We start from the raw sequence: 14,770 nt of genomic DNA, 5'->3' as shown, positions 1-14,770 counted from the left end.
GTGCTTCTGGCTATTGGCCTAGTGTGTGTTTGTTTCTGGTTATACACTTCTAGAATAGGACATAAGTGTATTTCTTATAAGTGTGTTTCTCAGAAGTTGGTGGGCTTTCCTAAATGGAAAATTTTAGAGCTAGAGCTAGATAGTGTCTTCGTGGAGAGGAAGCAGGGAATAGGGAGTTAATTCTTCACTGTTTTATGGTACAGTAGAATTTGCATGTTACTGTAACTGATTTTCCAGGGGATTAAGGTGGCACTGAGCTTAGAAGAATGGTTAAGTTTTAACACCTCAGAGCTGGATCCCTTGCTGGAACCCTGGCTAAGAAGAAACCATTGTATAACTCCTGGAAACCATTGTATAACTTAATGGTAGTGAAACATGGGAAAATAAAGATTGGATGTGTATGACAAATTTTTAAAAAGATATAGAAATAGGATTCTTAAAAGAGAACAATTTTATTTGACTATCTTATTGGTGGAATTGTGGGTTTTTGTTGTTACAAAGAAATGAATTCTCTGATACAAAATACATATTAAATGAGTTAAGTCTTTGCTTTAGAAAAATGTATAAATGTATTTCTTGACCATAGCCCAAGAACTTTCTGAATTTACCCTTAATTTGAATTTTGGTAAAATGATAGCTGTTTAATCAATGCCAATATGTTGTGATATCTGATAAATCTGAGTATAATATTTGTATAAAAAGTATAATATTTGTAATAAAATATTACTTATAATAGTTCATTGTCCAGTTGCTCTTTTATTGGTGACATATTTGTTTTAAAAAGATAAAAATATGATATCCAGATATTATAGCATATTAAAGTAATGTCTATAAGCCAAGACTTATACAATTTTTTTAAAAATATATTTTTAATTGTAGATGGACACACCTTTATTTTAATTATTTATTTTTGTGTGATGCTAGGATTGACCTCAGTGCCTCACACGTGCTAGACAAGAATTGTACCACTGAGCCACAACCCCAGCCCAAGACTTATAAAACTTTTTAAAAGGAAACTATTGTTTTAGTAAAAATGAAATGATAACCTTTAAATAATTTTTGAAAATAATGTTCTAAGAAATGAAGTGCTAAATTTTTTAATTCTGATGATAGTGGTTTTGTTTTTAAAAAAGTATTCTACATTAAGAATTATCTGGGAAAGAAATGGTATTTTTATTGGTGCATTACAGTTGTATGTATCGATGGGAAGGAATGGTATTTTTGAGATTTCTAATGCTTGTATACAGGAATATTTGGGAATTCCAAGTTAAAAATTGAATTACCTTAGTTCTTTAAATTTGTTATATTCATTATTACTTTTTTTTTTTTTTTAAAACATAATACCATTATTTTGTTTGTTTAGTTTGTTTATGTGGTGGTGCTGGTGATTGAACCCAGTGCCTCACACAATGCTAGGCAAGTGCTCTACTACTGAGCCATAATCCCAGCTCATTACATTGTTCTTTTTATTGTTTTAATGTTTAGCTTTTCATTTCAATGTCGCTATAAAAGTTATATTGTTTCTACATTTTTGTTATGAAAAAGTGGTGTTCTTAGTGGCACGCTATGTTGACTGATAAAAAGAAGGTGGTTAGGTCTGCAGGGTTGTTCAGTGTAGATTTTTTGGCGAAAATAAGTGCAGCCTCTACATGGTGCATTTCAAGTGTACTTTCTTAATAGAGAGGAAATGTCATGCCAGAAAAAATTCTTTCCAGATTTGGAGTTAAAGTGAAAAACAAAACTTACATGAACCTTAAAATAATTAAGGAGAAGAGTCTTTTCTGATAGGTATCAGACATAAAATTCATAAATCTCATGCTTTTGGCCATATGTAAGAAATTCAGATCTTAATATTCTGTTCATCAGTTTTGTAAACAATTTTAAGCATTCAGATTGGGCATTAAAGATAGTGTGTTTTAAAAACAGACCATGATCAGGAGAGCCTGAAGACAAGATTTAAAGAAGTAAGATTTGATGAATTTGAACAGGACTTTTAGGTGAGAAGTTGCAGTGAATTCCATTTCATATTTGGAAAAGCCTTCTCTCTGACCCCCTTAATATGAATAACTGGGATGCAGAAGTATTTGTGGATTATTTACTTTTTATAATGAATAAAAAAGGCAGAGAATTATATAAGAACCTACATTTTGGTTTAGTTTCCTTTAATAAATCTTTGTGTTCTTCTCTTACATACTTAAAAGCTTTGTTGCACTCCTTGCTGAATGTCACTGGCAGGCTTAGAATGCGGGAGTCACGTGGAATAAATTTTTCTGTATTTCTAAAAGTAGCAAAACCCATACATATTAGTTCCTTTGCTTTTGCCACCCCACTTCTCCTATACTTGAACTGACTGGAGCTTGGAGAGTTTAGCTTTCTCCTGTGGTTACAACACATGAAGTATTTGCCTTCTTACCCTGAAGCTTTGTGCTGTCTGCTAGCCACTAAAATGGTGTAGGGTTTGCTCTGAAACCTGCCATTTTATTGTGATTGTGTAAACCCATTTGGTACACATCTATAGTTCTGAGACCAGCCTGGGTAAGACAGTGAGGACCCATATCATAAGTAAATAAATAAGTGAATGAAATCATGACACCTTTTATAAGCACATAGAATTTTAACTCAAAATTTTCCTCATTGAAGATGTTTAGCGATTATGAACATATATTTTGTATGTTATATTTGGATATTCAAAAAGTAAGCAATTTAATACCATTTTAATATCAGATTGCAAATTCCTAGGAACTAAAACTAGATTGGCATAATTCTCACAATTTTGCTCTACACAGTATTTAATATAGCTTAGTAAATAAATTTCATTCCTGAACAATTTATATACCAAAAGTTACCTTTTAATTAAATAAATGGCACATTGATAAATAAGGATAATGAAAATGGAGAAGTATAAATGGAATAGTTTTCCATTTTTATGAAGTAGAATCAGAGGATTTATTTTATGTACTAAAGCTCCTTTCTTCCTTTATTATGGAAAATTTCAAAGATAGATTCCAAATAGAATACCTGATTTCAACAGCTATAAGTTCACAGCCAGTCTTGTTTCTTGTATACTCTGCCAGCCCTAGAGTATATTGAAGCAAATACTAGATGTCAGAAAAATTTCACCCATAAATACTTCAGTTTCTGTAGGAGATAATTAAACCATTTTTTCAACATGGAAAAAGATCTAGTATCCAAGTAGTATATTGTATTGTGTGAAAACAGGTGCCTCCTAAGAAAATTAACTCACTATAACTCTCAGTGTTCATTGTTCCCTATCCCACCTTTAAAATTCAGGTTTAACCTTACCTTTGATCTCTGACTCTTTCCCTGCACCCCCACAAGGGGGCAGTAAAGGAAGAGAAAAGTGAAGTTTACGTGAACCTGATTTGGGTTTCATTTTTGTTAATCCAGTTAATGGAGTTGCCGAACATTTCAGGAGTGATTTTTTAGAAGCAACTCAGTGTTCCTTCCCACTTTTCAGAGAGAAAATGTTAACTTTCTTAAAAAGGGGTTAAGCTGACTTCAAAAAATATTTTCTGAGTCATTGTCAGCCTTTAATTTTCTTTGTGAATACTTCTAAAAATAATGATTTGGGCTTTAGTGAAAATATTGTGTTTGAATTTATACCTAATTTCTTTTTCTTTTTCCTTCTCTCTCTCTCTCTCTCTCTGTCTCTCTCCTTCCTTCCTTCCTTCCTTCCTTCCTTCCTTCCTAACTGTAGTCTTAGATAACTATTGTTAAAATTTCTCATTGAATGATGTGGATGTTTCCTAGAGGTATTTGAGCTGGACATTGATTAGCAATGCAAGGGGCATAATACTATCTTTATCCCTAAACAGCTTTCCCATTTTTCTAAAAAGCCTCATTGAGTGAATTATAGTTACAAACAGCTACAAATTTATAGATATGTTGCTTTATTTATAGTAAAAACAGTATTCCATTTGAAGCATGTTTGATACCTGAATAGCCTATAAATTTCTGTGTAGTCTGGGGATGTTAAATAAGTATAAAGTTTTATGCCAACTGATTAGTTCTTTGTTTGGACTTAATATTTGGTACTATGATATGGGAGTGTTTTTCCTCTTAAGTATGATATGAGTTTATTCTTGCCTTTTTTTTTTTAAATTTCCCAGTGAATGTATTTCTTTTGGAAAAATTGCTTATTTTTCCAAATGGGCTATATATCGTTAACTGTTAAAAATATTGGGGAAATGATGCGACAAATGTGCAGAAATTGATTCTTCTTTTTGTGTGTCTTGGCTTCTGTTTGCAAGTCGTGTTTTTTTCTTTTGTTGCCACCATGGAGTTCTCTGATTATCAGAGTTCGCATATCCCTATAGCATGACACATAATTACTATGAAACTGGTATGTTGCATTCCTATAGCATTCTTTTTTTTTTTCTTTCAGCGCTTAATGCCTTTTATTCCTTAGCTTCATGCATGAATTATGTGGCATATGTGAAGAGGCTTGAACTGTTTCCATTGCATTCTTTCTGGATGGCTCCTGTTATATTTATGGTATACTTATACTTTAGACAAAGTAAGAATGTTATTGTTGTTGACCTTGACACCAGATAACTGGGCAGACATTATATAGCTATGTTTGAATCCTCACAAAATGTGCTGTTGAAGCCAACAGAGTCCTGGCGGGAGACTCTTCTGGACAGCAGAGTTATGGAACTTTTCTTCACAGTAAGTGTTAGTCTTCATTTCTGATAGCAAGGGCCATGGAAAAGAGGAAATGCCTTTGTATTTTTAAATAGAACAGGACAATTGCTTTTCTCCTTTATAATCCTTTCATTAATATATTTGCCTAAATAAATTACATAAAAAGGTTCTTGCTTATTTACAAAATATATTGTGAATTATTAAGGGTTTGGTATCCTAGAGCTTCTCAGACTTTTTACACTCTTAAAAGTTGAGTATCCCAAAGAGCTTTAGTTTAGCTTATGTTTAACCATAGCTATTATATTTGCTTTATTAAAAATTCAAGCTAACTTTGAAAAATAATTTATTAATTCATTTTTAAAAAACCCAGAGCCTTTGCATAGTAACGGCATAGTCATAACATTTTAATGAACAAATAAACATTTATTTTTGAAAACAAAAAATATTTTGTGAGAAGAGTAACATTGTTTTACTTTCTTTTTTGTTTCCTTTGTATTTTTACAAATCTCTAAAGTCTGGCTAAATAGAAGACAATAGATTTTCTTGTCTCATTTGCATTCAGTTGGTATTCTGTATCATGTGGCCTTATACATTTGAGACAGTGAGACTGGAAAAGGCAGGTACTGTGTTTATACTATGAAAGCAGTTTTGCTCTCACAGACAAATGGCAGGATCTTAGGAACCTTTAGTGATCTCCAGCCACACTTAGAGATATGTCTTTGAACAGACCTCCACTACTACAGAACAGCATAAGAGCTGGGTTAAGTTAGTATTATTTAATAGCAATTTATTTCAAGTATAAATTTAAATACTCCTCATTAGTTTTGGTTAGATACAAGAAATAAGCAGTATATTCATATTTGCCAAAAAGTTTCCCTAGTAGAATTTAAAAAACAAAAAGTATGTGTGTGTTGGGTGCTAATTTGCAGTTATAGGATGAATACACTAGTTAGTTAGATATGATGACTTGGACAAAAATCCAAATAAAGACCAATTAAAAAAGAAAGCTAGTTTGCTGAATTCCAACCGTTATAGTTTCTTACCTTCTTTTGTATTTTGAAAATATTATGCATAAGCATAATATTGTAGTTCTGCAGTATATATTTTAAAATACATGGAACAAGGTTATCCACCCTGAGCATTAATCGCCTAATATTTTTTTTTGTTTTAAATCAGAGAAATGATGACTAAAACACTATCAAGATCAAAGAGATAATTGTAACTAAAATGTAAAACTATTGCCTGCCTCATCTGACAGGAATTGTTTTAATAGGGGTCCAAGTTCACTTCTTTGTATTATTCACTGGACTGAAAGTAGATCCCACTCCAGCAGTTTTTGAAAAGGTGAAAAACTTGTCGGCAATACTGGAAACAACTCCACCAAATCTGAACAGCTGTCTAGACAAACCAGACAGCTGCTCCTGTCAGCTGTGAACTACCACATGCAAATAACTTTTGAATTTGAAAATTAACCCTTTTTGACTTTGTTATTTTAGCAGTTTTATTTGTGCCTTTTCATTTAAACAGTTTATAAACAATTTAATTTTGTAATAATTTTGTCACAAAAATCATAATGGCTCACTTTTCTATTTAATTTGATTTTTGTTAAATTCAGTTTCACTTATGTGAATTCATTGCCTAATTTAAAGCACTTTTCCAGTGTACATCACTATTATGGTAGATTTGAATAGATATACATAAATATACCCTCACATGAGGTCAAGACTAATTTGTTGATTACATTTGAAATTTGGAGTATTTTTGGTTGCCTTGTGCCCCTCAGAAATTTATAAACGTCTTGACTTTTCTTTCTCCATAAGGTCTTAGGGAAAAATCCCAGTATTACTAGGTTTTCCTCCTGCTTTTTTTTTTTTTTTGACAGATTCTACCTGATCTTGCTTATGGTCTTTTCTTTCTTTGCTCATTGCATAAATATTGGTGTTCTTATCTTAGTTTCCAACTTTGCTGACTTTATACACTTTCTTGGGGCTGTTGCTTCCACGCGTAGGACTTTAGGCACCATTTCACTGATGACTTCCAAATCTATATTCAGCACAGGCTGCTTCAGATTCCCAGAGCTTCGTAATCCCAAGTGCTTACTGGATATTTCAATTTGGATGGACCACAGACTTCTCACATTTAACATGTTCCAGTAGAATTTGTCATCTTACTAACTTGCTTTCTTGTCTTGATGAATAGCCTCACTCTTAACTGCTCTGGGAGTCCTGCTAGACCTGCTCCTCTTATCCCTCACCTCTTTCCTTTATTCAAGTGATGAATTCAGTTTTTAATTGAAATACAAGTTTGTGTGTAAGGAAACTCTTTTTGTAGTGTGGACATTAGAAGAAGGGCAAGAATACATAAGAATTGTTTATCATGAATTTTATGATATTTTGGGGAAAATAAATTAAGCTTGCACAATATAGGCAGCTCCAAAGATAGTAAACTTTACATTGTCAAGGACAGTTAATTTTACATTATCAACATTAGCTAGTTAATTGAGGATATTTTTTCAATTCCTTACTAATAGACCAGCAGTGATCAACCATCTGTCTCAGTGGGTAGAGGAGCTTGTAAGCAGGGTTTCTCTTGCTCCAGACTACTTTGTAGCTGTTGGTAGAATGTATCCTTGCACATCACACTTCAGTTTATAGTTTATTGATAAAGAGCATATCAAAATGTTGTATTCAAGTTCACAAACTAGACAGTGTATATTTGAATTTATATATTTTATCTTGAATTTACTATATAAAACATATAATACAATGGACTATAGCTTGAAGAATATTTGTATTTTAGACCTGGGATTGATGAACTTTTTCTATTATTGGGCCAAATAATAAATATCTTAGGCTTTTGCACATCATATGGTCACGCTCCACTCTCCATTATAGCACAGAAGTGGCCTAAGGTAATAAATAAACAAGCATGGCCAAGTGTTCCATTTAAACTTTATTGATAGTCATTAAAATATGAATTTTGTATAATTTTCACAGGTTATGGAATATATTATTTTGATTTTTTTTCCTTATTACATATACATGAAAAAACTAGTTGCAACCTCGTGATCATACAAAAACCATGGGTGGTGGTTTTCCAAGTCTCATTCTAGACCAAAGAGTGTAACACATTTTAAGCATGTCAATAGATTAACTTTGAAATCTTTAGAGTTGTCATGGTGTTTTAAATTTCTTGACTAGAACAGTAGGTAGTTCAGTGATTAAGTATTTCTGGAATCAATCAGTGAATAATAAGTTATTGTGTTCACTGTGACCAGCATTCTACCAGTGAATATTTAAAAGAAATATTCTGACATCAAGTAATTTATAAATTATTTTTAGAGCCAAAATGAATATAACCTGAAATAATAAATGTTCAGCTCTGAGCATTTACAAAGTTGAGAGTTTGTGTAGGAAAGAAAAGGGTTACACTAGTGTGGACATTGGAAGAAGGGCAATGGTTATAGAAAATGGTCATAGTAAATATCAGGTGGGCTTAGATGAATAGTTGCTATATAATTCTTCACTGAATATTTTTTGTTTATTTATTTTTCATATCATAGAATGAAACCTTTAATATCTGAGAATATTAATAATACCGTAAAATTAGAATGCAATATTTGGGGAGCATTTCCTTTCATATGGAACATTGTATAAGCATTTCACATTAGTATTGCACAATAGAAATGAAATCAAGATGCGCTTTTAAATGGATTTTTAAATACAGTCTGCTGTCATGTATGACTAAAAAAAATAAAAATAATAAATGGATTAATGTATAATTTAAATGAAATTTTTATTTAAAAAAATTTTAGTATTATATAAAGCAGTGATGTAGGATAAAATGAGATTCAAACAAATTGTAAGCAGTTTCAGAATTAATGAAAGCATAGACTCAAGTTGTTTGAATGAATGAATGAATGTAAGGGATTGAATGGTATATTGATTTTCTAAATTTTCGACTGTTTACTTCCACTAAAGCAGCATCTATATACTCTTGATTGAACTTGTCTGCTAACTTTAGCAAGAAGCTGTAGTGAGACATAGTTAGCATAATACAGATGACTGTCGTTGTTGCTGTTTTTAGAATAAGCAGTATGTCTGACTGGCTGGCATCTGTTTCTCTCTTTGTCATAACATGCTGGAGACGGTTCAATTTTCAAAATGTAGGTAGCCCTCAGTTAAAAATTAATTGATAGGTTTAAAATCGTGGGCTATAATGTCAGGTGGACTGAGGGGCAATTTTCAAATTAGTTTAATTCAGGAGTTAATTTTCTAGAAATAATCAGCTACAGTGAATTTTTCTCTTACCTCATTCGGCATGTAGACACGTGACCCTTACAAAAGAAGAATTTATTTTTATGGATTAGTAATTCTTTCTAACAGGTACATCGAAAAATCAGAGAAGATTCAGATATGGCACAAGATTCTTTACAGTGCCTTGCCCAGTTAGCTTCTCTTCATGGACCCATCTTCCCAGATGAAGGATCACAAGTTGATTATCTAGCACACTTCATTGAGGGATTGCTGAATACTATCAATGGGTAGGTATATTTACCCTTTATAACTGAAAAGGGAACTTTCCGAGTTTTCCTTGTGTTTAAGAGTGAAGGAAAAAAGAAAGTAGTGGTTTTTTTCCTCCGTTTTGTATTTTGAAGTGAAGTCATGTGGCTAATTTGGAATTAATACGCAGAGATATACTTTTAAAAATGAGTAAGTGATAATACTTGCATGTTTGGAAATGAGTTGTAATTTTTCTTCTACTACCACTTAATAATAATCCTCATTACTTGGTTTATAGAATTGAAATAGAAGATTCTGAAGCTGTAGGAATCTCCAGCATTATCAGCAACCTGATAACTGTGTTCCCTCGAAATGTTTTAACTGCCATTCCCAATGAACTTTTCTCCTCCTTTGTTAACTGCCTCACACACCTCACTTGTTCTTTTGGGCGAAGTGCTGCATTGGAAGAAGTGGTGAGTGACTATTGTAAAATAAATCGTGTCCTTTTTTCATGAGGAAATTTATGCTGTCTTTGTAACATTTTCTTATGACATGTAACTATTTTAAGTGAGTGGTAGTAGCTGTTGTTAAATTACGAATTTGTTCATATATGTAAGTTAGTTAGCAACATGTGTTTGGAAACATGACATTTAAAATTTGGGGGTTCAAAACAGGTGAAAGTTATTGGTCTTAAGATTTTAATTTTGAGATAATTGGAATTCATTACTTCTATTAAAAGTTTTGTGAAAACCCCATTTCACAATTTAGCAGGGTACTACTTTGTTGTATATGGTGTGATTATGTGTAATTTTATATGTATATGTATTTATTTTGATAATTTTTATTTTGGACTTTTTGGGAAATTATGTAAACATGATGCAGTTCAAATTGTAGCCATGATTATTTTGATTAGATGCTTCTCATTATTTTTTGGTAGAAAGGCTTAATAGTATATTTTGGTAGGATCTAATTTACATTAAAATTAAGACTAATAATAATACTAATGATAATTTTTAGCACAGATTTTCAGATGTACATTTTCAAGTTTATATTTAAATTTAGAACACACGTACTAAAACCCTTGAAAACACAGCTGCTTTTATAAGTTACTGTGAATAGCTACATTAATCATGGAAAATAATAGATTTTTTTCCCTACAAAAGTTATTGTTGAAATTCTCTTTCATGAATCAAAATGTGAATCTTTTAAAAGATTATAAAATTAAAAACAGTATTTGTAGATATCTGTTAGGATTTTATGTTAAATCCCAAGTAGTTTTGGTGGAACTCTGGCACTGTGTCGGCTTTTTGAATCCCTTCAGAGGTCTTCAGAAAATTAAGAACTTGGAAATGATTGTGTTTATGTAATTGGGCACTTTAGTGATTTGATGAGAGGAAAGTAGCTGGGTCAGAAAAGGATTTATCTGATGGAAAACATTTAAGTAGTAGAGGAATAGAAAGTTAAAGCCATTATATGTGGGGTTTGAATTTCCTAGGGAAGTAATTTTATGTTCTAAACGTGAAAGTCCATAGAAAATTTAAGTATTCAAGTGTTACTCAAACTCTTCTCAAATGATTCCAGATTTTGAACTGGTTAGGACTCATTTAACATGGCTTTTGTACTTTTCCCTCTTGGTTTATTTTCTCCCCTAAGCCAGGTAGATTAAAGATTTAGCATGTTGATCAGATATTTAGAAACATAGCTACCTTTTAGTTTCTGTTTGTTTAAGAGTAGTCCTAACATTTCAAAAATTGCTAAAGATATATGACATTAGTGGTTTGCAAATTTTACATTGAAAATTTATTTATTTTAAGCAGGAGGCCCTCAACTTGACAATTTTTCTGTCAAGTTTTAACATAGAAGTATTGGGGTATGGAAAGCCTATATAAACTTTCAGAGAAGCAGGTACATCTTCTGCTTGTTTCACAAGAGGGCATGCTCCGATGTGCCTCATAGGTTTCATTTAAGTAAAGTGTTGTATTTTTAGATGTTTTAATTATTTTAATTGATATTTTTAATGGTTATTTTTAAAAGTAATTGGTCACCCATTATAAAGAACAGAGGGTAACAGTTTGTTTAAAGCTTTTTAATTGTGGAAGCCACATTGGGAGGTTTGGTGAAGCTGACATCTGAAGGGGTAGTAGCCCTTGCACAGTGACTTGAATGAAGACTAAACAAATCCTCCTATATGTCATTTCAGCTTCAGTGTTTTATTGTCTGGGGAATATATAGCTAATACTAAAAGTTCATGAACAAATCCAGTCAAATCAGATTGTCTGGACAGACTGTATTATCTTTTGTTTCCTTGGTCACCCCCTGGTTGCATTATTAGTTCATAACACGTAGTAGTTGTCCTGAGCTGGAAAAGTGTATGAGGGAATGATTTTTTAAGGAAATTTGGGGACATTAATTCATTTAAAAAAAAAAAAAAAGGATCCAGTGTGGTATTGAAAGATCATGAAATTTGGTGGGAGAGATAATACAGTCATGAGCTGAGTAGTTGTAAAGTGCAGGATTTTAGGCAAGCTGCTTCCCCTTTTCTGAATTTGTTTTCTCATTGGTAAAGTCAGAATGATAATCTCTGATATTTTATGGTATGGATTAACGATATGAAAGTTCCTGTGTAGTATGCACACTGAAATGTAAAATAATAATTTTTTAAAAATGAACCTTTAAGATGGTTGATGCTCTGTATTTTATGTACTGTTACTATGTAAGACTGATTAAGTTTTATTTTGTACATACCAATAATTTTTTGTAATTTCAATTTTAAAAGACTTTTTTTGTTTGTCTTTAATATTGAAAGAGCTTCTTTTCTGTAAGAAAACATGTTTTGCAGATAGACTTGTTTTATTATAATACTTTTTTCAGAACTGCTATTTCTTTAGGAATAATGCTAGATTCTGTTTTTCTAAGCAAATCTTATCTTTGATAGTAACTATATTGCTATACCAAAAGGGAAAAAAGAATATTTTCATAGGAAGAAAAATTTTGATACTGGTGTGTTTTTGAAATATGTCCTTGCTTAGTGACTTTTGCCTTTGCATGAACATTATATTTATGACTGTCATTTGACCTGCAGTAAACTGAGAATCAAAAAAGTTCCCGTCTTTAGCCAAGTTGTTCTGTTAAAGTTTCTTGGTATTTCTTGAGATTTCATGATGCCTCATAAAAATGTTTTTTATTATATCCCCAAGTCTAATTATTATCTGTTTCTGGACTGAGGAAGTGAGAATGATAGTAGAGATGAAACAGTATTGTCTTGAAGATTAAAATTCTAATAATTGTTCATTTTAATATACCAACTATATCAAAATATTTATTATATTAGTACATGCATTTGTATTAATTTAGTGAAATTTGAGGAAGATATGACCTGAACTCTATATCAGTTTCTTTCTTGATTTATTTTATCTGTAGAGTATTTTTAGTTCATTTCACAAGTAGGATCATCAGAGAGGCCATGCAACAGATTGAATAAAATGAACAGCAATGTGTTCTGTGTATGTATTTTGATGTGTGTGTAAAGGGAGGTGTGATGGTAGATATTACTTTATGAAGGAAGAACTTTACATTTGGTTTTAGTACATTTATAACCTAATCTCAGGACCAACAAGATAAGGTAGAAAAGGACTTAATAAACTTGTTAGGAAGTTCCTTAAAGAGTGCAATGCAGTAGAATAATTTAGCGAGTGAGGGCATTTAAAGGTCAGCATTCTTGATTCAAAATCTACTCTTGTTCATTGGGTGATCACTTTGTGGAGACAAGATATGATGAAAATGAATATAGTAAAGCTAAATTACAGATTGAGAAGATTAAGAGAAATCTTGGCATTTCCATGATAAGAAAAAAAATATTTAATTAATCAATTTATTTATTTGTCTGTTTTTGTGGTGCTGGTGATTGAACTCAGGGCCTCACACATGGTAGGCATACCTCTACCATTGAACTGCATGCCCAGCCCTTATTTTCTAGAATGGTGATGTCAGTACAGTGTAAATAACTTGCATCTTCTCTCATGAAAGAAAAGCTTTTTTGAGAATCCCTACCAACATCCCTTGCTCAGTGGTTCTGATAGCTATTATTTAATGATATTAGAGAGAGCAAGGTGACTGTCCAGACTCTGTTCACCTGCATGCATTTCTCTAGCATAAAAGATCATAGGAAAAATGGAAATGAGATGCATGAGTATTTTTTAAACCTTATACATTGAAAGTACATTGCTTTATAATAATAACAACCATAGTTTTAGCTCTATGATGATATTTGGAAAAAACTGGTTACCATTATACCTTAGTATAAAATATACTTACTATAAGAAGTGTTAATAAGAATTATGTTAATGTTTTATTTTATTGTGGTTGGATTATAATTTTACTATTCAATGTTTTGTGATTTGGTTATAACTCAGTTCTGATTGTTTAAATCCTAATACATAACCAGTGTTTAAATTTTACAGAATTCTTGTACTTGAGATAGTGTATGATAGATGTAGAATAAAGCTTATTTACTGTGATAATATTGTTCCATGCAACATCCCTGTTATTGTTTATAATGCTAGCATTAGAAACATAAATATGAACATGAACCCTGTGGATCCAGTTAAAAAATGAATGCTAGAGTGCAGTGAAAAAGATTGCCCTTCAATCCATTGTAAGTCAAAGGAGTTCCCCAGATGTCAACCCATTTAGGAATACTAATAGGTTAATTTGGTTTCAGAAATATGTGTTAACAGCTACTATGTGCCAGGTGTGATGTATAATATGTATGCATTACTTTGCATTAAGAATTTGGAAATTCAGGGGTGGGATGTAGCTCAGTTATGGAATACTTGCCTAGCATGTGCAAGCCTTGGATTCTACCAAGCATTGCAAAATCAAAAAACAAAAAATGCAAAGAGCATTTACAAAGGAAGAAAGTACGTTAACCAGAGTAAAACATTCAAAAACTTGTTCTGTAAATTAAAACTTGTTCATGTTTTTATAGGGGTAAGTTTTTTTTTTTTTTTTTTAATTAAGTCATCTGTCTATAGGATTCTACTGACAGCTGCAATACTTGTCTATTAAATCAATTTCTCTTGGGGGATTTCAGAAGCCAGGAATACTGTCAGCTACATAGGTACTCTGAAGTTATGTTAATTTTGTTAAGGACTAGCTAGAAAAACCAATATAATTAGATAATGGATTGATTTCAAAGGTTTCTAAATTCTTACTTTCTTAAATAGAGGGATCCATTTATCACTCTTCTGTCACATTTGTCTATTAACATATTTATCTAAAATGATACTATATTAGGCAAGAGTCTAAAATACTTACAGCAGAGGAGTAACAGTATAAACAAGCATGGCTCTTCCATTTTGTTCATAAGTCCTTGTTAATGTTTTATACTAGGCAGTGTAAATTTTTTTTGTGTGTGATTTATCATTGAGTTTGGTGGTTGTGCTATAGCCTGTAAATTTTCACCTTTTTGAAATATTTCATCATACAAAGTGTAAATTTTATATATTATGCTATTATGAAGAGTAATAGAATAAACAATTCTGTATTAGTCACCCAGATTTTTAAAATGATATATTGATAGAGCCTGAATTTTTATCCCCATC

General features: G+C 31.7%; 1 protein-coding gene across 4 annotated transcripts in view; it reads left to right on the top strand.

The window, feature by feature from the left end:
- The window catches only part of Xpo4 (exportin 4), a 120,455-nt gene that overhangs the window by 68,760 nt on the left and 36,925 nt on the right, over positions 1-14,770 (top strand). For all 4 annotated transcript variants that reach the window (XM_058580647.1, XM_046447724.2, XM_046447733.2 and 1 more), the window contains 3 exons: positions 4,577-4,689; positions 9,051-9,208; positions 9,466-9,640. In XM_058580647.1, the coding sequence (XP_058436630.1) occupies positions 4,577-4,689; positions 9,051-9,208; positions 9,466-9,640 (446 nt within the window). The remainder of the gene's footprint in view (positions 1-4,576; positions 4,690-9,050; positions 9,209-9,465; positions 9,641-14,770) is intronic.

The sequence above is a fragment of the Marmota monax genome, unplaced genomic scaffold (assembly GCF_021218885.2).
Source record: "Marmota monax isolate L192 unplaced genomic scaffold, Marmota_monax_Labrador192_F-V1.1 WCK01_AAM20220418_F8-fsc00043, whole genome shotgun sequence".
Taxonomy (NCBI): Eukaryota; Metazoa; Chordata; class Mammalia; order Rodentia; family Sciuridae; genus Marmota; species Marmota monax.
This window is presented reverse-complemented; position numbering and strand designations above follow the sequence as displayed.